Here is a 26,156-nt window from a genome sequence, read left to right as displayed (position 1 = left end):
TATAGCAACCCCAGCATTCATACACTTACATTCTAAATACACAGAACCGTCTAAATTACCAAATGTACGACTACGCAAAAGAAAAGACCTTGAGTACAAGAATTGATCAGATATGCTCTTGGATGAACTGCAGAGCCTCAATGCGAACTTCATCTAGCTGTTCAATGATGTAACACGATCGAGTCTTGGCCAACCACTACAAATTCCAAACAAACAAAATTCAGTACATGAATGAAAAGTAACCATATCGAAAAGTAACCATATCTCAGTATATAGCAAACTGGAAGCGTCAAGGTAATACCTTTTTAGCAAAATTCAACTTGTCATCATCGATAATTTCTTTCATGTATCGCATTATTACATACGCACATTCAATCCCACCGGGTTGTTTGGGAGATCCCTATTTCATTAATTAAAAGACAAATCAGGCATGTCAAATAAATCATATATATTAAGCACAAATATTAGGTACTCGATCTATTATACTTACACTAAGAAACTTTGCCTTGGCCATCTTGTTGCCCCTGCCGGTTTCAGAGTTGTAACTTTTCAAAGCCCTGCATAAAAAACATAAAATCTCATATAATGTACAGAAATGAACATGCAATTATACCAAACTGTTACGTTAATAAAAATTTACCTTGATAACGCCTTTTCTAGTTCTGAAAATTGTGTCGGGTGAGGTAGTGGATTCAGAATATATATTTCCCCTTCCCAGATAACGACCAAAATCCAATGCATACTATTTTCATAAAAAACAAAGACATATATGACACATCACATAGAAATTTGTACTGTACTATCCATGTTTTTAATTTTCAGTATTACAATAAGTACTTACTTCTGATTATACGGAAGAAAGAATAGGCGATCCGGGTTACCCTCTCTCAACCGGTTTAAAATGTATGCTTCAAAATCAGCATTCACGTGATATGTGGATCTGGGGTCAATAAAAGCAAATGTCTCCACCAGTTCTGGTATTTCACTAATCTCAGAATGCAAGTGCCTATCGAAAGAGTGCTGATATTAAAATGCAAGTTCTGGAAAATTACAAACATTAAAAAACTGATCATTAAAAAGAAAAAAAAGGTAACTTACGCCATGTAACTTGCAACTACTGCTTGGCCCAACATTTCAAACTTCAATAAAGACACAACATTCTTATGCAACAAATAAATTGTTTTTTCATGTCCAAACATATTCGGCTCACATCGAACCTGGATACTGACCCCGGTAGTTTTTATCCAAGTTGTTGCATGTTTATACAACAGTTTAAAGCCCTTTGGCACTTTCGCACCTGGCTTTACTTGAAGAAATTGTGCCTTCAAATCCTGCAACCCGTCATTCTTTTTTATTTTTTCAGCACTTGTTCGGGGCCTTTCTTTTTTCTGCACCTGATGATAATATAAAAGCAAAATAAAATGTACATACCACTTAATTTTTAATATCTTGAAACGAACAAAAATTACAGATAGACTTCTATAACTATATTGAAAAATTACAAGAAAATAGAGATCACAAGATACATTACAAATAACAAGAAAAATTACAAATAAGGAGAATATAAAGCTAGACTCCTATAACTTTTTGACCCATATACCCTCAACATTTTCTCTTCTATTACAAACACTTGCATCATCAATATTAGCAGGGTCACATGTAGGGATATTAGAACAGAATGGGGGAGGGTTCCAGGAGGTGTATTCAGGAGCATCTTCATTGTAAACATCATGATAATCTCGAGTTGTCGCCGAAAACACAACGGACCAATTAGCATCAACTGGATCCTCAATATAAAATACTTGGTTGACTTGGTCAATAGAGACATATTTGTCCTTTTTATGACCTGGTCGATTGAAGTTGACAAGGGTGAAATCAAGATCATCGGACTTGACCCCTTTGTCACTTGCTGCCCATGTACATAAAAACAGAGGGGCCTTGAATGCGTGGTAGTCTAATTCCTATATTTCCCTGATCACCCCATAAAATTTTAAATCACTCTCTATAGGATTCATGTCATTAGCACTAGAGACTTGGACTGTCCTCGCAACTAATGACACACCACTATTCTGAACTACCCTTGCATTATCTCGATCCTTTGTGTGGTATCGGACCCCTTCAACAGCATAACTTTCGTAAGTCAAAACTGAAAATGAAGGTTTCCCAGCCAACCATCTTATAGTTTCAGATACGGCTTCCGCATTCTCCCTCATTTCTGTACTGACCTACATATAATTTATTGATGCATATAAGTGGCTACAAATTTAAAAACATGACTTATAAAAATAAAAGAGAAGGAAAAAGAATGTAAACCAACTTTTTGTTCAAACCAATCGGCAAATTGTCGATTGTGCTCTCCCAATAGCCACTGTACGTACTCTTCTTTTTCCCTTGATAAATCTCTTCCAAATATTTTTTATGCAACCTGATATTACTTACATCAAATTTGACTAAACTATACCAAATACAACTTTAACAATTATATGTATACTTTTTATGTTTTACTTACATAACATATGGTTCCACTTCTGAATTATTACGAAGAACTGAAAGATGAGCCTCATCTCGTTTTTTTTCCGCAACTGACTTCATAGTCACACCACCGATTGGACCAGAAATTTTTTCTTCATCTTTCGGAAGACCGGCTGTTCTACTACTCCCGCTATAGAACTCACTGCAAAATTCTATTGACTCTTCTTTGAGGTAACCTTCAGCTATACAACCTTCTGGATAGAATCGGTTTCTTACATAACTCTTCAATATTTTATTAAAGCGTTCAAATGGAAACATCCATCTATAAAAACCCGGTCCACATAATCGCAGTTCCCTTACTAGGTGGACCATAAGATGTATCATAACATCAAAAAATGATGGAGGGAATATCTTCTCTAACTCACACAGGGTCAATATCACATCTGCTTGTAATTTATTCAACTTTGACACATCTACAACTTTGTTGCACAGAGAGTTGAAGAAAAAACACAATCTTGTGATACTAACCCTAACATTTTTCGGAAGCACTGAATGAATGCAAACAGGTAGTAGTTATTGGAGAAGGATATGGCAATCATGGGACTTTAAACCATACAACTTCATATCAATCATCGATACATAATTTCTTATATTTGAAGCATGTCAGTATGGAAGTTTCATGTCATACAATGATGCCAATATTGTTTGTTTTTCTTTCCGGGAGAGAGTATAAGGGGCATGATGTAGGTATGTTCTTTTCTCACCTACTTCTGGAGCTAAATTAGGCCGTATTCCCATGTCAACCAAATCAAGACACGAGGCAAGGCTGTCTTTACTCTTGAATTTCATGTGCAGAAGTGTCCCAATTATATTATCACACACGTTCTTTTCGATGTACATGACATCTAAACAATGTCGAACATGGTGAAACTTCCAATACTCTAACTCAAAAAAAACTGACTATTTTTTCCATGGAGACTCCACCTTTTTTGGCTTCCCCCCTTCCCAAAACTGAACCTAAGTTGCTGTTGTTGCCCCAACACTTCCTTTCCGCTAAGTGGTTCAGGTGCACAACCAAATTCTTGTTCTCCATTAAAAGTTGTCCTTTGTCTCCTATACGGATGATAAAGATCTAAATACCGACGATGTCCTTGCTAGCTCATTTTTCTACTACGACTTAGATATTTAGCCACGGTCTAATCACCACATACTGGACAGGCCCTATAACCCTTATTAACGCACCCCGACAAATTTCCATATCCCGGAAAGTCATTTATTGTCCACATCAAGATTGCCTTTAGAGTGAAAAAGGATTTGGTATGGGCATTGTACACGTTTGGTTCACCTTCCTCCCACAATTTTTTTAAATCGTCGATCAGTGGCTGGAGATATACGTCAATATCATTACCAGGCTCTTGTGGGCCTGAAATTAATGTTGTTAACATCATAAACTTCCTCTTCATGCATAACCATGGAGGAAGATTATATGTTAATAACATAACTGGCCAGCAGTTGTACCGATTATTTAATCCATTGTTGTGTGGATTTATACCATCGGTCGCTAATCCTAAACGTATATTTCTTGCCTCGCTACCAAACTCAGGCCACCTACAATCTACATTTCTCCAAGAAGGAGAATCAGAGGGGTGATGCATCTTTCCATCTTTGGATCGATTATTTGTATGCCAACTCATTAATTCAGCAATAGATGAAGATTTAAACATTCTTTTAAATCTGGGGATTATCGGAAAATACCACATAACCTTAGCTGGCACATTTACCCTAACTTGACCATATTTGCCAACTTTCCAGCGAGAGAGATGGCATTTGGGACACTCGGAAGAAGACTCGAGAATTGGACCCCTGTATAATACACAGTCATTTGGACAAGCGTGGAATTTAATATACTCGAAGCCTAAATCAGTCAAGGTTTTCTTGGCTTCATACATATTAGACGGAAGCAAATTATCTTTAGGAAGAATTGATCCAATTGATTGAAGCAGATCAGTAAAAGCTTTATCGGAAACTCCAAACCTAGCCTTCCAATTATGTAATTTTAAGACCGACTCCAGTTTAGTACACTCACTTCCCTCAAACAGAGCTTGTTCTGCATCGGCAACAAACCTCTTAAAGTTATCTGACTCTTTATCACAATCTTCCCTACTATAGGCTGCTTCACACACGTTAAATGTTTCTGAAATTGGTATGGGCTTCGAGGGAGGACAAGTACTACCAACAGATCACCTAGTACTATTATCATGGTTTTCTCCAAGCCAAATCCAATCAGAATATCCTAAACTAAACCCTGATTCATAAAGATGACCTCTGATTATATTCACAGAAAACTTTTTGAAGTTAGAGCAGTGTGCACAAGGACAAGGAATTTTCTTGGGGTTTTTAGCATTTTCCTCGGCAAATATCAAGAAGTTTTCAACACCAATTTCATACTGTATAGAATCCCTATCGGCTTTTATCCAAGACTTATCCATTTAAAACCACCTGGTATGTCACTAAAAAAATTCAGTATAAGGCTTATATTTATTTTATAAGTCTAATATTTATTTTAGAAGTCTAACTTGATTTTAAGTATGACATCCACACATAGGGCAGACTATAAACGACATAAGAAAACTGAGAATTCATATTATACATAATGCATATTATTTATTTTAATGTTATATATTTTATTATAATATGATATGAATCGATTTGTAATGTATTACGTAATTCATATTATACATTTAATTATAGTACTAGTACTATATATTAACTAGTCATTCGGTACTTAATGTATAATCACTATATAATTAACCATAGTATAATAGTCAGATCACGGATGCAAATTATTAAATTATAAATGTACTATTTTCAACTAAACACTTGCATACACAATCACTAAATTAACCACACACTTGCATCCAAAATTCAGAACACTGACTACATTTAAATATAACATACTAATACCAAAATGAATTCTCCTGCACATAATTACAAATAAAACAAAACTGAGATTTCATATAATACATAATGCATATTATACACAACACATAGATCAACATAAGAACCAACTATATAGCATATAGACAAAAAAAAACACTATCAAAACTAACAAAACAAATTAAATGTATAAGCATACAAAACAGAGTTGGAAAAGAAAACTCACCGAAGATCGAAAAATTAAACAGCACTAATGTCCTGCAAAAACAAATCACAACATTACAAACAAATGAAAACCTAATTTATAAAAATAAAAAAAAATAAAAAAATACAAATGTACAACCAAAAACACCCAAATTACCAAAAGCTTTAAATCTTTTTCTCAACTTAGGTCCTGTATACAACAAGAAGAAAAGTATTAGCAACAAGTTTAGACATTAAATTAATAAAAAAAATAAGGGTTTCGAATTAGATAAAACCCCAATTTACAAAATTAGGGCTTTGAATTCAAAAATCCTCAACTTTTAAAACTGGTCTTCATGCAGAGAAGACCAGTTCGATTCAAGTAGATACAACACTTACTGAAGTAGAGAGGTTAACTGAAAGAGGCTTAACAGAGAGATTGAGAGCGGAGAGAGAGAGAGAGAGAGAGAGAGAGAGGTTCCCCAGACAAGTGAGAGAGAGAGAGGTGAGAGAGAGAGAGAGGTTCGAGAGATTGTGATGGTGAGATGATGGCCGGAGTTCAGAGAGATTGTGAGGGAAGAGAGGTTCGATCGAGAGAGAGAGGTTCGAGAGAGAGGGGGGCTGAGAGAGAGAGAGAGAGAGAGAGAGAGAGAGAGAGAGAGAGAAAATTTCTGTTAGTTTTTAGTTTTTTTGTTTTTAGTTTTCTGTTTTGATTTTGTTGTGTCTGAAAATTGATTTGGGGGAACCAAAATTTGGTTAAGGGGGGAGAATTTTGGGATTGGGGGGAATGTAGAACTAAAAACTGAATGAAAATTTCACTAACGGGGGAAAAAAATGGTGGGCGCGAATTTTGTTTTTTTTTTGGTGAATTTTAGACATCGGTTTAATTATAACTGATGTCTACAAAGAACAAAGACATCACAAAAACACGGGGTGATGTCAATACTTTTTTTAACATCAGTGGCAAAGTTATCCAATGTCTAATATGTGATGTCTATTGACATTATTCTTGTAGTGTATACATAACAGTTTACAAGGGTGAGCATAATCGCTCAACAGTACCAAAGTATGAATAACAGAATAAAGCAGTAATGTAACAATAATAGGAACAGAACTGTAATCATGATAGCAACATTATGCAACAAAATCAGAGAAAACTGGATATCACTAACTAGCATGCTTCATCAAAACAATATAACAGAGTGCTGTAAAAACACCAGAGTCCAATTTTTAGCATGCTAGTCACACTTGTAAAATTACTGTATCAACTATTCGTACCCTTACGGGAATCATAAAACCAAATCAAATACGTAATGGATATGTGTAGACAGCTGATCAGGCTATCAACACTAGACGGCTCCAACTGCCATCTCATTTATGGCTCCAACTGCCATCTCATTTATCTGTTCCAAAACTCAGAGACTAGCTAGGTCTCTGACCTACTGGACAAATCGGTTATACAGTGTGCGCAACCGAATTAGCCTCTTACGCCAACTCAATAGGCCTACTCTGGCCCCAATGTATCCCATATCTGATTGTTTTAATACAGTTTTCAAAATCATCACTTTTACCTATCTCTTTTTCAAAACCAATTTTGTCACAGCACACTATTCAAATCCTCTTTTCATTTAAATCACGTTTAGAGATAGGTCTTTTCAGAAGTTACTTTTCCCCAAAAACATAATTTAAAACAACATTTTCAAACACAGGGGATACGTAACTTAAAACGTTTCCGTTCCATTACGAAAGTAAAACATTTAGTTATTCATATACACTGAACCATAAAAGGAATGGTCAGGGGTACTTGCCTTGCAACGCTTTACAAAACCCTAAGTAGCTTTCACGCTGACTTTAATCCTGGGAAAACTCGATCAGAATCTATAAATACAGAATACCCTAATCAGTTACACCGACATGCTTGATATCCTCAAATTCTAACAACTCAATCCGATAACCCGACTCGTATCATTATTATACACATAAACCCGTAATCACATAGTCACGTAGTCGGAAATATTGTTAGGGGTAACACGTATAAATACATATACTTTCGAACATATTTTTAGGAAATTTTGGCAGCATCTTATTTATTTATAAGACTACCCGTCGATTACGATCGACGTCCATAATCAAAACAATCCACAATATTACGCCACCATTTATACAACGTACATTCCAACACCAGTCACAATCAATCATTCAAGTCCGAAAATATTTTACGCAATCCTTTTTATTTATTTATAAAATTTAGGACTCAGAACATCGTCATCACCGTCCACCGTCCGCTCGTAACAAGTCATCGCGGTACGGCGACAAAATTTATTTGTGCCCGAAATATTCGGGTATCCAAATAAATTCCACCGATTTATTAATAATTATTTTCCCACATGAATTAATAATATCACGAATTTTACTCAATAATTCCTGCAGAAAAAAAAATGATAATAATCAAATCCAACTCCATAGTCTCGGCCCAACTGAAAAAGTCCCAAATGTATCGGCCCAAAAGCCAAAACAACTGAACAGGAACCCAAGGAAACACACACGCAAACGCGCCGCAGAACCACAAAAGGGCGGTAACATAAGGGGCGGTGCCGCTTTCTACCACCACTCGACACACACAACACAATCACACACACAACACAATCACACACACAACACAGCACATACATTTATGTATATACTATAGGAACGAATCAGAATCAGGCAACCGGAATAAAGAGGGTGACCGGAAAGTAATTACCGAACACAGGGAGCCAGAGAAGAACACCGGAAAAGCGAGGAAGAAACAGAGGTGAAGAAACGAAGGTAGAGCAGTAAAAGTGAGAAGGAAGAATCGATGGAGAGAGACAGGGACAAAGAGATGATGTTTGGGGAAATAAGCTACTGCCTGCACGTGTCCTTCAAATGGGTTGTTAATATTCTTTTACGAAATGTTAACACGTGTCCCTGAGTATTATGGGTCGAATAATTAACCGAATTTTGAAATCAACGAGTCAGGGCACTTCGAAAATAATCTCGTTAAATCACGATAATACTTTTAAAGTATTTTAAATATTTCGAGGTTTATAAAAATATATATTTTGACATTTTTAAACAATTTCTAAAATGCAATTGGTACCCGTTTTTAACAAATAAATGAAACAACGGTTGGGTGAAATCAATCCCAAAAATTTTCAAAATAATTTTAAAATTCTCGGTATATTCCAAACTTAAATAAATACGAGTTTCATAATTTTTGAAGATTTTGATAATTAAATATGGATTTTACCATTAAACACACTCAGAAAATCATTTAAAAGTGAATAATTAACGAAATATTGATTTCTCAATTTTATAAAGTCCTAAAAATAATTATTGAAATTATAAAATTAGAAAACAAATTTTAAAGACAGTTCAAATATTTATGGAATTAAAAATACAATAAAATCACTTTTACAAGCAAAAATAAAATCATATAACTCACCAATAAATCACACAATTCCAATCTCACATATCAATAAAATATAAATAATTACATAAAAATCCATAACTGCTGCCAAAACCAATACACATATTTTATTTATTTACGTAAACCTTTATTACACTTCCAAAAATTAGAAATAAAATAAAAATACACGAGTCGTTATAGAACCCCCCTCTCTCTCTCTCTCGAACCTCTCTCTCTCTCGAACCTTTCTCTCTCGATCGAAGCTCTCTCCCCTCACAATCTCTCCGAACTCCGGTCATCATCTCACCATCACAATCTCTCGAACCTCTCTCTCTCTCTCGAACCTGTCTCTGGAACCTCTCTCACTCTCTCTACGAACCTCTCTCCGCTCTCAATCTCTCCGTTAAGTGTTGTATCTACTTGAATCGAATAGGTCTTCTCTACATGAAGACCAGTTTTAAAAGTTGAGGATTTTTGAGTTCAAAACCCAAATTTTTTAAAGTGGGGTTTTTTCTATTCGAAACCCTTATTATTTTTTATTAATTTAGTGTCTAAACTTGTTGATAATACTTTTCTTCTTGTTGTATACATGATCTAATCTAAGAAAAAGATTTAAAGCTTTAGGTAATTTGGGTGTTTTTGGTTATACATTTGTATTTTTGTTTGTTTTTTTTATTTTTGTAAATTAGGTTTTCATTTGTTTGTAATGTTGTGATTTGTTTTTGTAGGACATTAGTGTTGTGATATGTTTTGTACGCTTATATATTTGATTTGTTTTGTTAGTTTTGATAGTGTTTTTTTTCTATGTGCTATGTAGTTGGTTCTTATGTTGATCTATGTGTTGTGTACAATATGCATTATGTATAATATGAAATCTCAATTTTGTTTTATTTATAATTATGTGCAGGAGAATTCATTTTGGTATTAGTATGTTATATTTAAATATAGTCGTGTTCTGAATTTTGTATGCAAGTGAGTGGTGTGAAATCTCAGTTTCGTGTTCTTAATTTAGTCATTGTGTATGCAAGTGTTTAGTTGAAAATAGTACATTTATAATTTGATAATCTACATCCGTGATCTGACTATTATACTATGATTAATTATAGTTAGTTATATAGTGATTATACATTAAGTATTGAATGACTAGTTAATATATAGTACTAGTACTATAATTAAATGTATAATATGAATTATGTAATGCATTATAAATCGATTCATATTATAATAAAATGTATAACATTAAAATGTATAATATTCATTATGTATAATATGAATTATCAGTTTTCTTATGTCGTTGATAGTCTGCCTTATGTGTTGTTGTCTTGCTTAAAATTAAGTTAGACTTATAAAATAAATATTAGACTTATAAAATAAATATAAGCCTTATACTGAATTTTTTAGTCACATACCAGGTGGTTTTAAATGGATAAGTCTTGGATAAAAGCCGATAGGGATTCTCTACAGTATGAAATTGGTGTTGAGAACTTCTTGATATTTGCCGAGAAAAGTGCTAAAAACCCCAAAAAAATATCTTGTCCTTGTGCACACTGTTCTAACTTCAAAAAGTTTTCTGTGAATATAATTAGAAGTCATCTTTATGAATCAGGGTTTAGTTTAGGATATTCTGATTGGATTTGGCATGGATAAAACCATGTTAATAGTACTAGGTCATCTGTTGGTAGTACTACTGGTCCTCCCTCGAAGCCCATACCAATTTCAGAAATATTTAACGTGTGTGAAGCACCCTATAGTAGGGAAGATTGCGATAAAGAGTCAGATAAATTTAAGAGGTTAGTTGCTAATGCGGAACAACCTCTGTTTGAGGGAATTGAGTGTACTAAACTAGAGTCGGTCTTAAAATTACAGAATTGGAAGGCTAGGTTTGGAGTTTCCGATAAAGCTTTTACTGATCTACTTTACTTAATTATATCCATTCTTCCTAAAGATAATCTGCTTTCGTCTAATATGTATGAATCCAAGAAAACCTTGACTGATTTAGGGGTCCAGTTCTCGAGTCTTCTTCCGAGTGTCCCAAATGTCATCTCTCTCGCTGGAAAGTTGGGAAAGATAGTCAAGTTAGGGTAAATATGCTAGCTAAGGTAATGATATTGACGTATATCTCCATCCACTGATCGACAATTTAAAAATATTGTGGGAGGAAGGTGAACCAAACGTGTACGATGCCCATACCAAATCCTTTTTCACTCTAAAGGCAATCTTGATGTGGACAATAAATGACTTCCCGGGATATGGAAATTTGTTGGGGTACATTAATAAGGGTTATAGGGCCTGTCTAGTATGCGGTGATCAGACAGTGGCTAAATATCTAAGTCGTAGTAGAAAAATGAGCTACCAAGGACATCGTTGGTATTTAGATCGTTATCATCCCTAAAGGAGGCAAAGGACAACTTTTAATGGAGAACAAGAATTTTGTTGTGCACCTGAACCACTTAGCGTAGAGGAAGTCTTGGGGTAACAACAACAACTTAGGTTCGGTTTTGTGAAGGCGGGAAGCCAAAAAAGGTGGAGTCTCCATGGAAAAAACAGTCAATTTTTTTTGAGTTAGAGTATTGGAAGTTTCACCATGTTTGACATTGTTTAGATCTCATGCACATTGAAAAGAATGTGTGTGATAATATAATTGGGATACTTCTGCACATGAAATTCAAGAGTAAAGATAGCCTTGCCTCACGTCTTGGTTTGGTTCACATAGGAATACAGCCTGATTTAGCTCCAGAAGTAGGTGAGAAAAGAACATACCTACCTCCTGCCCCTTATACTCTCTCCCGGAAAGAAAAACAAACAATGTTGGCATCATTGTACGACATGAAACTTCCATACGGACATGCTTCAAATATAAGAAACTGTGTATCGATGATTGATATGAAGTTGTATGGTTTAAAGTCCCATGACTGCCATATCCTTCTCCAACAACTACTACCTATTTGCATTCGTTCAGTGCTTCCGAAAAATGTTAGGGTTAGTATCATAAGATTGTGATTTTTCTTCAACTCTCTGTGCAACAAAATTGTAGATGTGTCGAAGTTGAATAAATTATAAGTAGGTGTGATATTGACCCTGTGTGAGTTAGAGAATATATTCCCTCCGTCATTTTTCGATATTATGATACATCTTATGGTCCATCTAGTAAGGGAACTGCGATTATGTGGACCATTTTTTTATAGATGGATGTTTCCATTTGTACGCTTCAATAAAATATTGAAGAGTTATGTAAAAAACCGATTATATCCAGAAGGTTCTATAGCTGAAGGTTATCTCAAAGAAGAGTCAATAGAATTTTGCAGTGAGTTCTATTGCGGGAGTAGTAGAACAGTCGGTCTTCTGAAATACGAAGAAAAAATTTCTGGTCCAATCGGTGGTGTGACTATGAAGTCAGTTGCGTAAAAAGAACTAGATGAGGCTCATCTTTCAGTTCTTCATAATAATTCGGAAGAGGAACCATATGTTATGTAAGTAAAACATAAATAAGTATACATATAATTGTTAAAGTAGTATTTGGTGTAGTTTAGCCGAATCTGATGTAAGTAATTTCAGGTTGCATAAAAAATATTTGGAAGAGATTTATCGAGGGAAAAAGAAGAGTGTATAGTGGCTATTGGGAGAGCACATTCGACAATTTACCGATTGGTTTGAACAAAAAAGTTGGTTTACATTCTTTTTCCTTCTCTTTTATTTTTATAAGTCATGTTTTTAAATTTGTAGCCACTTATATGCATCAATAATTAACATGTAGGTCAGTACAGAAATGAGGGAGAATGCGGAAGCCGTATCTGAAACTATAAGATGGTTGGTTCAGAAACCTTCATTTTCAGTTTTGACTTACAAAAGTTATGTTGTTGAAGGGGTCCGATACCACCAAAGGATCGAGATAATGCAAGGGTAGTTCAGAATAGTGGTGTGTCATTAGTTGTGATGATAGTCCAAGTCTCTAGTGCTAAGGACATGAACCCTATAGAGAGTGATTTAAAATTTTATGGGGTGATCAGGGAAATATGGGAATTAGACTACCACGCATTCAAGGCCCCTCTGTTTTTATGTACATGGGCAGCAGGTGACAAAGGTGTCAAATCGGATGATCTTGTTTCACCCTTGTCAACTTCAATCGACCAGGTCACAAAAATGACAAATATGTCTCTAGTTGACCAAGTCAACCAAGTATATTGAGGATCCAGTTGATGCTAATTGGTCCGTTGTGTTATCGGCGACAACTCGAGACTATCATGATGTTTACAATGAAGATGCTCCTGAAGACACCTCCTGGAACCCTCCCCCATTTTGTTCTAATATCCCTACATGTGACCCTACTAATATTGATGATATAAGTATTTGCAATAGAAGAGAAAATGTTGAGGGTATATGGGTCAAAAAGTTCTAGGAGTCTAGCTATATATTCTCCTTATTTGAAATTTTTCTTTTTATTTGTAATTTTTCTTATTATTTGTAATGTATCTTGTGATCTCTGTTTTCTTATAATTTTTCAATGTAGTTATAGGAGTCTATCTGCAATTTTTCTTGACAATTAAATGAGAATTTTGTTTAATTTTTTGCATATCTGTTAGACATTATACCATGAACTATGTAGTTGTTCTAATCTGTTAAATATTAGTTAATTTTTCAGATTAGAGGAAGAGGAAAGAATGGCAACAAAAAAGCAAATGTGAAAGCAATCAGAAAAGACTGCATCACAGAATCTTAGCGGTGGAAGCCCCAAGCAGCTGGAGGATGTTCCGAACAATGATGAAAACAATGAAGGGCATGCATCGGAATCTCAACCAACTAACTCATAACAGACAAATACTACAACTAATACTGCTATAAGGAAGTCTGAGGGTAAGCGAGGCGTATGCGCAATGTACAAAGTGATTGTCAAGAAATCTCGCGGAAAGAAAGTTAAAGTCACTGCCAATGAATGAGGCATTCCTAATGGGGAAACTAGAGCCCGTTTACAGTCTTACATTGGTATGTTGGCCAGGACTACAATTCCAATCGACATTCCTACTTGGCCAAATGTAGACCCTGAATTTAAATTAAAGCTTTGGTTAGATCTTCAGGTACCAGATCAATTGTAAAAAAATATTATCAAATATAGATCTTGAATATAAGTTTTTCCTGTTATGATTTTGTGAACTTGTGTTTTTTTTAGGCTACCTTCAAAGTTAAACCAGAAATTGAAAACATGGTCCTAAAGTCAGCAGGTTGTAAATGGCGACAGTTTAAGACTGATTTGATGAGAAAGTATGTGCTTCCATTTATTGGAAAAAAGAAGAAGCTGAGTAAGTTGCCAAGAGGCTATGGTTACGTTAGTAAGGCAACCTGGAAAAGGTTTGTGAGACAGAAGACTGATTCTAACTGGAAGGTATGTTTTAATTTTGTAACATGCGATTTTAGTGATTTTTTTGCATCATCTGTTGTAATTTTTGTAATCTTGTGACATGTTTTTAGGAAATTCATGAAACACAAAGTGAAAGAGTGTCTAAGGGAAAATATCATCACCGATTGTCAAGAAAGGGCTACATCGGTTTAAAAGAATATGAGGCAAGAAAAGTTCATTTAATTGTATAACTATATTTAATTTAAAATAGGTCAGTCCATAATAAATTAGAGTCCTACATTTTTTAGCCCTGGAGTTATTTGTATTACTGTATTTAATTTTATTTGTAACAGATAAAGAAAGGAAGGTTGAATCCGGGAGAAGAACCGAATAGAGTGATTTTTTGGCAAAAGGCTCGTAAGCGAAAAAACGGTCAAGAGGTCGAAGAGGTCAATGAAGATTTGGTTGTTGTATGCGATAAAATTGTAAGTTTTAATTTTGGTTAAATTATTTGAATAACCACTGTCAATTAAAAAGGCCATACCTGAATTAGTGCAGTAATGGTAATTATATCATTTTACTGTTATATTATATCGCATAAATTATATCGCATTAATTACATTAAAGTAGCCGAATCAGTAAAATTAGGACGACATAAATCAGCAAAGTAGGCGAATCAAATAGGACCTCTGTCAATGTTTTATATTATTTTTTCCATGTTTAACAAGCTTGTGTAGTTTAAATAGGTATAGTTAATTGGTCTTTAATCATACTTTTTACAATTTAGGATGCATTACATATGGCCATTGATTATAATTATGCGAAATAATTATAATTTATCTTTTACTGAAAATCTAGTTAACTCCATTTTGGTTAATTTATTTTCTTTTAATTTATTTTCTTGTTAATAGAACGCATTGTTGGAAAAAAAAGAAGGGTGAGATTCAGTTTTCTGGTGCTGAAGATGTTTTGACAACGGCTTTGGAGAGTCGTGAGCATTCTGGGAGGGTTCGGGTTGTTGGAGGGTATATCACTCCAAAGCAATTCTTTAATTTACCGAGAGAGCCAAAGCTTCGAATCACAAAGGCAGAGTTGATGGCCCGTGATCAATAAATGGATGAACTGCTTGAAAAAAGACGCAAGCTCTCGAGGCAGAGATTGATCGCTTGAAGTTAGTGATCGAAGGTGGAGGTACTTTTCACTCTCCAATGCTGTCTGAAAGGGCAAGTTGTGATCCAGAAAAGGATAAAGAAATAAAGTCAAATCCACCATTTGCAAGAGGAGTTGTGTTGGTATATGAAGATGATGACTGTGTTTTTACAGATGGCCCACCTAGGCCTTCACCTCCTGGAAGTCACGTAAGTTATTTTAATTTTGTGAGCAACCTTGTGATTTATCTTACTAAGGTGAATAATTGTTACCTTAATTTTTTAATTTTGTTTATTTAAATATTATAGGCCCAATATTCTTGTGAGCTATATATCGAGAGACTAGAGAATAAGGTTGCATTTGGTATGGTATATCCTCGCGAGGATAATTTAACTAATTGGGTACATGGAGTTGATATACCAACTGGACATCAATGTGTCTCCGTTGATGGCCTCATACAACCAGATGCCTTGCTTCCAGTTGAGACGCGTGGTGATGATATGATGACTTTCCGCGATGCTCTAGGATCTTTTTTGGCATGGCCTGAGAAATTAATTAACTACACAAATATTACAGGTATGATGAATAATATATATATGTATAATATTATCTGAATTTTAAAATTATATTGTACATTTCAAGATATTAAAAATTAAGTGGTATATAAATTTTATTTTGGTTTTATATTATCATCAGGTGCAGAAAAAAGAAAGGCCCCGAACAAGTGCTGAAAAATAAAAAAGAATGACGGGTTGCAGGATTTGAAAGCACAATTCTTTCAAGCAAATCCAGGTGTGAAAGTGCCAAAGAACTTTAACCTGTTATATAAATATGCAACAACTTGGATGAAAACTACCTGGGGTCAGTATCCAGGTTCGATATGAGCCGAATGTGTTTGGACATGACAAAAAAAATTATTTGTTGCATGAGAATGTTGTGTCTTTATTGGAGTTTGAAATGTTGGGCCAAGCAGTAGTTGCAAGTTACATGGCGTAAGTTAGCCTTTTTTTCTTTTGAATGATCATTTCTTTTTAATGTTTGTAATTTTCCAAAACTTGCATTTTAATATCAACACTCTTCTGATAGGAACTTGCATTAGGAGATTAGTGAAATACCAGAACTGGCGGAGACATTTGTTTTTATTGACCTCGGATCCATATATCACGTGAATGCTAATTTTGAAGCATACATTTTAAATCGGTTGACAGAGGGTAACCCGGATCGCCTATTCTTTCTTCCGCATAATCAGAAGTAAGTACTTATTGTAATACTAAAAATTAAAAACATGTATAGTACAGTACAAACTTCTATGTGATGTATCCTATCTATCTTTGTTTTTTTATGAAAATAGTATGCATTGGATTTTGGTCGTTATCTGGGAAGGGGAAATATATATTCTAAATCCACTACCTCACCTGACACAATTTTCAGAACTAAGAAAGGCGTTATCAAGGTAAATTTTTATTAACGTAACAGTTTTTCTAATTGCATGTTCATTTCTGTACATTGTATGAGATTTTATATTTTTTATGCAGGGCTTTGAAAAGTTACAACTCTGAAATCGGTAGGGGCAACAAGATGGCCAAGGCAAAGTTTCTTAGTGTAAGTACAATAGATCGAGTACCTAATATTTGTGCTTAAATATATGATTTATTTGACATACCTGATTTGTCTTTTAATTAATGAAATAGGGATCTCCCAAACAACCCAATGGGATTGAATGTGCATATGTAATAATGCGATACATGAAAGAAATTATCGATGATGACAAGTTGAATTTTCCTAAAAAGGTATTACTTTGACGCTTCCAGTTTGCTATATACTGAGATATGGTTACTTTTCGATATGGTTACTTTTCATTCATGTACTAAATTTTGTTTGTTTGAAATTTGTAGTGGTTGGCCAAGACGCAATCATGTTACAGCATTGAACAGCTAGATGAAGTTTGCATTGAGGCCCTGCAGTTCATCCAAGAGCATATCTGATCAATTCTTGTACTCAAGGTCTTTTCTTTTGCATAGTCGTATATTTGGTAATTTCGACGGTTCGGTGTAGTAAGAATGTAAGTGTCTGAATGCTGGGGTTAGTGTATAGGTTTGCAAATGCTGGGGGTTGTACATTTGGTAATGTAGATTCTATATTTTTTGAATGATTGATGCAGATGATGGGGTTGGTGTTGGTGATTTTTGGATGATTGATGTAGATGATGGAGTTGGTGTTGGTGGTTTTTGGATGATTGAATGATTAAATGTATGAATGATTGACTGGTTGGATTTGTGTGGATGCTTGTTATTCCGATGTTTTAGTTTTGGTTATGTAGTAAAGGACATCGATTTTATTTATAACAAATGTCTATTAGTAACGAGTACATCGCTTTTTTAGAAAATTAGTGATGTAAAACTTTACACAATTTGGTCTATAAACTTCTTACACATCACTTTCAATTAAGAAAAGCTGATGTCAAAAAAGATAATGTACATCACTTTAAGGTAAAAAAATCATGTCAAAGAAATCCAGTTCAATCTAAATGAAACATTAGAAATCACTTTGTTTAAGATAAAACTGATGTCAAGTAACATTATAAATATCACTTTTAACCAAACAAAACTGATGTCAAAAAACACAATGTACATCAGTTTCAGACAAACAAGTGATGTGAAAGACTAACATGTTCAAGTCTAAATGATACGTAGCCATCACTTCATTCGAGAAAACACTGATGTCTATACGCTAAATTAGACATCACTTTCATTAAAGAAACAGATGTGTAATATGTCATTTCACATCACCTCTGTCAAAATTGTCGATGTTTTGTGATAAAAAACATAGCTCAATATAGGTTTAATATGTTTTAATAGGTGTAATTTAGTTATTAAATAATTTTGTTATATCATTTTTTGTAAAAAATCATCACATAGACATCAATGTTTTTCACATAAATCGATGTTTTTGTGACAAAAAACATAGCTTATGATATGTTTAACATGTTTAATTAGGTGTAATTTAGTTATTAAATAATTTGTTTATAGCATTTTATGTAAATAATCAACACGTAGACATCTATTTTTTTAACTAAAATCGATGTCTAATCGAGTATAGACATCGGGTATTCACCGATGTCTAGAATAGACATCACCGACATCAACATCGGATGGGAAACAGCATAGATATCGGCCAAAAAGCAATGTCTATGGACTTTTTTCTTGTAGTGAAAACACCTTGGGGCCGACTCCTCCCAATGGAGGGTCTAGGCCGACCAATTAAGAGACTCAATTAATGTGAGTTGTAGAGTGCTATCCAGTGTAACCTTTTCCTTTTCAGGCTCTATGTAAGTTGAGGGGTCTTTATGTGTGTAATGTGCTGGTATGACTATATCTTCTTCTGTAGATTCAGAAACTCTCATCATAGGAATGAAAGGTCCATTCTTGAGGATCTGAACATACATGGGGTTGACCATCCTTATGAACAACATCATTTTCTTTTTCCACAATGTGTAGTTGACCTTGTCAAAGGTAGGTATCTTGATGCATGTAAATTTATGAGCACTCATTCTTCCAAGATCTTTATCAGTTTACTTTCAGATTTTGCTCTGATACTACTTGTTAGATATTGAATGCCATGAAATGTAACACAAAGGGGGTGGTGAATGTGTTTCTTGGATTTTTTTAATTTTAAGCTTTTTGGATTATGACTTGAACAAAGCAGTTTAAGAAATATAGATATTATTTTTAACCGATTGAACACAAGCACAAACATAATATATCAAAAACTCACTTAATTTTATTAATCAAGTTTGTCTTGCTACCAATCTGCGTTCTTAACAAAACAAGAACTCAGCTTCTTTTTTGAGAGAATATAAGATAATCTAGACCTGTTAGTTACTTGTGAACTAAGGACCCGTGCATGCTTTATAGACTAGCAGAACGGGTTTACAAAATTTGCACTAAAATGTAATAAACCAAATTCTAAAGCAACCATGTCTATTTCCTTTTATGGTGTTAGCAAATCTGTGCAGAATTTTGCAGGTATGTGATCACCCTTTGTCTAGTTAATCTTGGCCCTTAATCTTATATTCTTCAAGCTACTTTTGTATACTTTCCAATCCAGTGAATGAATTGTTTGTTTACTGATAATCTTGAATCTTGAACTTGTCTGTTTTCTGAATTTGAGACACTATGTCGAGTTCTCCAATTGTTCTATAGAGAAAAGACATATCGATAAGTATAATGACTTATCGATATCTTTGAGTTTTCTATAGCTATATATGATAAGGTCTCCAATTATCTATTTATGAATTGACTTGCCGATATCTCTGAGATCTCTACATGTAGAAGTGACTTGTCGATAAGTATAATTGACTTAGAACATTTTTCCTAGAACAACATTATTCAACTCCAAGCTTTTACATCTTTTTTCTGAGGCATTACCATGACTTGATCTTCTTCCAGAGTTTATTTCTATCTTGAATTATTTACAAAAATATCCCCCAATCTAATCTACTAAACACGTTTACAGACTCAAGGAATATAATACAGAATACATATATCGATTATCATATAACTTAAACTTAGAGTTTTCAAAGTGACTTAGTCTTGCACAACAACGGCTAATGCCGGCCTTCACAAATTTCATCTCTGTGAAAAATCGCCAATAAGAAGTTTAGCCGTTGTCTTTCAATAAGACGGTCACGAGCATAAAGCCTAACGGTCGAGAGGTGAAGAATACAATGAGCACTGTCGACGGGACATCTGAAGTCAAATCTGAAACACACTCCCATTCGCCTTCCTCCCAATCTAAGACTACAAACTTTTTGTTTCATTGATGGATTGAGTCATGAAGGACTTGAGTATTCACGATGTGGGGAACACGAGGCATGTGTCGAATGAGAACCCAGCTGAGCCTAGAAAAAAGGGAGCTCTTCAATAAAAATAAACTTATGAAGATCATGACACTCAAAGGGATGCCAAGGCCATGGCACCTCACGATAAATATGATGATGAAGGCCCATCCATTGGAATAAAGCTAACAAGGGTGCATCTTCAACTCATTAAGAAGTCTGGGAATGAAAGGGTGCAAGGGAAACCTTAACCTGGCCTCCAACTCCGCTTTATATATGAATAGTCTGGTACGACTCAAGTTGTCATATCATTGGACTTGTATTTGAAAACTCTGATACATTCAGGGAAGGGATAATGATCTTATCGATGTCCTCATTAGCTCTAATATTGAAAGGCATCAAGATTCACATTGCTTGGGTACTCATCCACTACTTCATCTAGCATTCTCTTCAACCTGTTCGAACAATGGTTAAGAGAATAGGGAAAAACAAAAGCTATATCTTTCAATGATCATATGGTGGTGTGCTTGTTCATTGCTTCTTGAGCCGAGAGGGAAGCCTTATTGAAGTGCAACTCAGCCATCTTGCAAGGATAAGAACTTGAGAGAATGAGAGCTCTTGAAATAAGAAAAAATTTATAAATGAAGATATGAATGAAAATGAGAACTTCTCATCTTCTTTTATAGGAAAAGGGGCACCTGCTAAGGCAGGTCATGACACTGTCTGGTTCGCATTAGCAGGTATCACTCAGAAAAAAGACAGAAACATACCACAAAGTGGTCAAGTACCGAGTGAATATGACATAATAAATGAATAAAATGATACAAGATATCAATTATCATATCAGTCCTCTAAGAAAAGCTTAATAAGAGCTAAACACAAGGCATTAGTCTTAATTAAAAACAAGTTAAGCTAATCATAGTGATTAGTCAAAATATAATGGATAAAGCAAAGTTTAGCTCCAAACTAACATAAATGGCCGTCTATAGGCATGACTTGATATCAAGAGAGTTGAAGTTTGAGAACTTCCACAGAAACAAGTTTCGTGAAGACTAGAACATCCACGAAAATAAGTTTCAGGAAGACTAGAACGTCCACAGAAACAAGTTTTTTGAAGACTAGAAAGACCAAGGAATCAACTTTCATGAATACTAGAATGTCCAGAAAAATAAGCTCCGTCAAGACACCTCTCGACCAACCTCCCCGTTTCATAGGTTGAAGTGGACCAGGAGTTCCACGACACAAAGATCCCAGCCGTCCAGGTTCCTCACGGAGGCTTGGTCCCGGTCAACTAATACCAAGTCTAGCTGAGTGCTTCACATGAGAGGATAGGGCCGACTAGAATACTCAACAAAAAAATCAAGAGCATCGGCGACCAAATCGTCCCGGCCGACCAGGACCCTCACGGAGGCTTGGTCCCGGCGGACCAAGACGCGACTTGGCCGAGTCCGCCCCATGGAGGGCCTCTGGCCGACCAGGTTCCCTACGGGAAGTGGTCTTGGTCGGTCGAGAGCCTCTTGGGGGATTTCCCGTAACCCTTCTGGGAAATTTTCGGGCAAAAACTCAAAAAAAATTCAGAATCTTCAAATTTTAACAAAAGCCCCGGTTAGGATCGATTAATGAAGTTTAGTCCCAATTAAGAGTCAATTAGTTTATATAGTACATAGTTAGCCTAAATTAAAGTTAATTCTTCGATTAGGGTCATTTAACCCATCCACATTCATAATTAGCCTATATTAGGTTGATTAGTGACTTGTGTAAATTAATTAGCGCTGATTAGGATCAATTAACCCCATTTAGGGCTATTGATATGTATTGACATTAAATATATTTATAATATATAAAATAATATTATAAGATATGATATTTTTAACTATTTACGAATTAATCATTCATATATGATATGAATAGCTAAAACGTACTAAATACACATTAAATGTTGCATTAATTATAATTGGAATTTATGTCCAAAATTCAATAAAACCAGGCCAGTCAAGGCCTGTCACGGACTAAAAAATGGCTCAGGTCCCCAAAGCCCGCGAACATAAGTTATTTACGAGCAAGGACCCGTACGGCTGGAAGACTAGGGACATGATGACCAATATGGACACTAACTCCTACAAGAAACGATTTAGAATTCATTACCTTACATCTTAATTACCATCTAAGTTGGAGACTTGTCCAGGTCTTCCAACCCAAGTCTAACCCTAAACTATTGGCTCTATCTCCAACCTAGAACTATGTTTTGGCTTGATTCTCTATAATGCAGAAATACGCAGGGATCTTGCGAGGAAAGACAGTCCACGAATGCGAGAACGACCATTAAAACTCGAAACTCATAAAATCTAATATTAAATACTAATGAACCCTAATTTTTATTCACGATAATATCCACTTAGTTAAAAAATGCTCGCGGGGAAATGAAGGTCAACCTTGATCATAATTAGCCAGGATATTCTTGTTATGATTTCTCTTTCTAAGAGATATATCCATTTACATACTCTAATTTTTTTGGCATTTTTAGAATTCTTAAGGAGTTTGCCGTTTGTAGAAAATTGATCAGCTTATTTTCTCATAACAATTAAAATGTGATGAAATCTTTAGCAATCGCTGCAAGAAAAAATTCCTAAATTCTCAGATTTTTTTAGTGATAGAGGGTACTACTTCTGGCATATATATTGTTTCATTGTTGAATTTTTTGACAGTATTGTTTCTCAGCATCAAGGCTATTTTATCAACAAAAAACACTCCTCACGTGTTTTATTTATCATATCAATGGATAGGACCTAAAATTTGATTTAGTCTACTTCCTTTTTCATAATTTCACCCAAGACCTTGCAGTGATGATATATAGCTAGCATCAAACAAACGCCTAGCTTAGCTAGTATCCATCAGATCTGGAGGGAGGAAACAATTTGTGTTATGCTTAACCTACAATATTTGATACCTTCCATTATCATATTTTAGCTAGTGAAGTATAGAGGTACACTTATATACAGGTGAAATGTTGGGTTTCAATGTCTATATATGTTATAAAATTAAAATTACAAAAATACAATATTTGATTATCTCTTTCTGTTACTAGTTAGGTGTGCATGTAAGTCACATGACCTTATTTTTTATTTATATTTGTAAGAAAAGAGAACAACTATTTTGGTGGTACTAGAATTTTATGTTTGGTTGTGCAAAATATGTTGGAATAGTAATTGTTTAACTTGGGCCATGGTTTGTTGAGTTTATTTCTTAGATATTAAAGACAAAGATATTGTTGCCTGACTGATAGGGTGGGTTTTTAGCAGAGTAAAGTATGTATGAAAAATTACATAAAAATGTGCTTACATTAATATATTATTAAATTGCCTATGTTAATTAACATCACGTTTGCAATAAATTATTGTAATGTTTAGGTTTTTCTAGTATTTATTTTTTAGAGTAGAAATGGTTCATATCTTTCTTTTTTCACATAATTATTACTTGTTATAAGTCAAGATTAATATTATTATCTCAACCAAATGAAATCTTTAACAGAATTTATACATGAAACCTCTAATTTGTTGTCTATCATATCTCAATTTATTGTTCATAGGGAATATGTATTGATGAATATGATTGATCCTCATTCAATTTTGTATATTTCATAGTTGTATAAAAAGAGATGCATACACTTTAAAATGAGTTATAGTACCGTGGTGGTTTTTGAGTAAGGCCTCATCAGTTGAGAAACTATATATATATTTCACTTATATAGTGAATATTACTATACTATTTTTCCAAATTTTATAGGTATGTGCTTTTTTATATGTGAATTTATTAAATTTAAATTTTAATAAATAGTGTGTTAATTATATCTACACATATCTTTATTAGAATAAATAGTGTGAATTTATATATATTTCACTTATATACTGAACACATGTTATTTTCAAATCAATAACATAATTTAAATACTCCTATAATACAACACATTATCGTAAAATCATCTCTAACCAATACATGTGTACCACAAAAGAAATAAACCAATATTCCTGACATACTTAGAAATGTAGCATACCAACATACCAAAAATGTTAATGGAATCAAACAACCAAAATCAAATTTAAGAATCTTATAAGCATGGAGGAGGATATAATAACCTAGATCCACCCTTGTCTTTAATCAGCCATTTCAGTGACTTTCATCAACATTAATGGAAAGCCTGCATAATATTGTGACCTCTCTTTAGTCTCAGACATGGAAAGCCAGCATAATATACTATCTCATCATCCTCTTTTTCCTTATAGGCTGTTGTTTTTTCACCTTCTTTGCCCTCCTCTTACCCGTTCCAGAACCGGTTCTACTGGTTGTAGTAAGCTCCACATGAACCTCACAATGTGGAGATCCTGCATGCGCTTCGGCTCCACAGTTTAACCCGTTGGCATCAGTAAAGGGGCAATATACAACCTTTTCATTTTCTGTTTTATCCTTTCCTTCCTCAGCTATTTCTCTGAATATATATTTATGCAAAATAATCAATAGCTGCTACTAGCTTGATATATTTTTAAATATTAGCAAAAAAATGGCACTAATATTTAACATGTATACTCTATATAAAAAAATATGCACCTTAGTTATTATATATACATATATATGCAATTGATGAGCACATGTGGACTGAAATTAAATCCTAAATTTACCTAAGCAAATCCTTAACAGTGTTTCCAGAGCTGGCAAGTTCACAGACATTATCATTTTCCTCATCAATCTGCTAAGGATACACAGATATGAAAAAATAGCATAAAATTAGATACACTTTATGTAAACAAACAAAATTAACAAATCTATCAGGCCTGTCTGCAGCAATTAGAAAAATGCTCTGCAATTGGAGAGATTTAATTTTCTGATTGATTTACAAACTAGGGTTTCAATGAAACCCAAAAAATTAGCCACAATAATTAGCCCAAAATGCAGCTGACTGCTGAAATGAAAGTTATAAGGGAGAAAAACATATAATTAAGGTAAACAGATCTATAGATATAAATTATATACATTTAATTGTGAAAGGGGGCAAACCTCAGCTTGTGATTCAATCCATGGGCCTAAGATATCCCTGGGATTCTAATTTAATATGCAGATATCATATAAATAACGAGGCTTGGCGAATTCAGAATTCTGGCCAATTCTCATTTTATTCAACTGCAGGGAGAAAGACTGGGGCGGCACTAAACCTAGCTAGAAATGTTAGGAGATGGGGAGTTGGACGACAATAACTAGGTCTATTCATTCAAATTTATATATTTACAATATTAATATTGTAAGAGTCTGGGGACAATAACTAGGTCTATTCATTCAAACTTATATATTTATAATATTATAAAAATGTTAGAGATATATCCTAATACATATTTGTTTAAATTTTAAATAACGAGGTCCATTAATTCTAACTTATATATTTATAATATAATGCAAATGTGTATATATCATAATTCATATTTATTTAAATTTTGGAGCAACATATTTTACAAATTGACAAAGGATGTTAATAATACATTTTAGTAGTATATTTTAAAATAGTATATTTTAGAAATATATATTTTTTTTAAAGTAAAATAAATTTTAAAATAAGTAAGAAATATATTAGCATCAATATTTTATTTTGATAATATCATGTGATCTTTAAAGTAGAACCATGAATGGTAACTTAATATATTGAATAATTTAAATAAAATAGGTTTTTATTGATAAAAAATTAAATAAAATAGGTTAAAACACTATAGAACACTATTTCATTATTGATAATTAATATTTTAATATATTAGATAAAAATATAAAATTTAAAA

General features: G+C 34.0%; 1 protein-coding gene across 1 annotated transcript; it reads right to left on the bottom strand.

Moving 5' to 3' along the window:
* Window positions 1-1,577: 1,577 nt before the first annotated feature.
* LOC141700519 (uncharacterized) lies at window positions 1,578-11,558 on the bottom strand. Its single transcript, XM_074504262.1, has 9 exons — window positions 11,464-11,558; window positions 5,636-5,667; window positions 4,025-4,642; window positions 3,818-3,895; window positions 3,241-3,377; window positions 2,510-2,754; window positions 2,314-2,425; window positions 2,000-2,225; window positions 1,578-1,909 (listed from the first exon to the last, which is right to left on the bottom strand). Exons 1-9 carry the CDS (start codon window positions 11,556-11,558, stop codon window positions 1,578-1,580), a joined length of 1,875 nt encoding a protein of 624 aa, XP_074360363.1.
* Between the last annotated feature and the right edge of the window lie 14,598 nt (window positions 11,559-26,156).

Source organism: Apium graveolens, unplaced genomic scaffold, assembly GCF_009905375.1.
Source record: "Apium graveolens cultivar Ventura unplaced genomic scaffold, ASM990537v1 ctg2466, whole genome shotgun sequence".
Lineage (NCBI taxonomy): Eukaryota > Viridiplantae > Streptophyta > Magnoliopsida > Apiales > Apiaceae > Apium > Apium graveolens.
This window is presented reverse-complemented; position numbering and strand designations above follow the sequence as displayed.

Excerpts from the sequence above, each read along its gene's own strand:
- LOC141700519 (XM_074504262.1), bottom strand. The coding sequence starts at position 11,558 with ATGGAGACTCCACCTTTTTTGGCTTCCCGCCTTCACAAAACCGAACCT. Across the intron at positions 4,643-5,635 it reads GTTTAATTTTTCGATCTTCG|CCTATAGTAGGGAAGATTGT; the intron begins GTGAGTTTTCTT and ends TGTGTGAAGCAG. Across the intron at positions 2,755-3,240 it reads GGCCTAATTTAGCTCCAGAA|AGTTATGTAAGAAACCGATT; the intron begins GTAGGTGAGAAA and ends AAAATATTGAAG.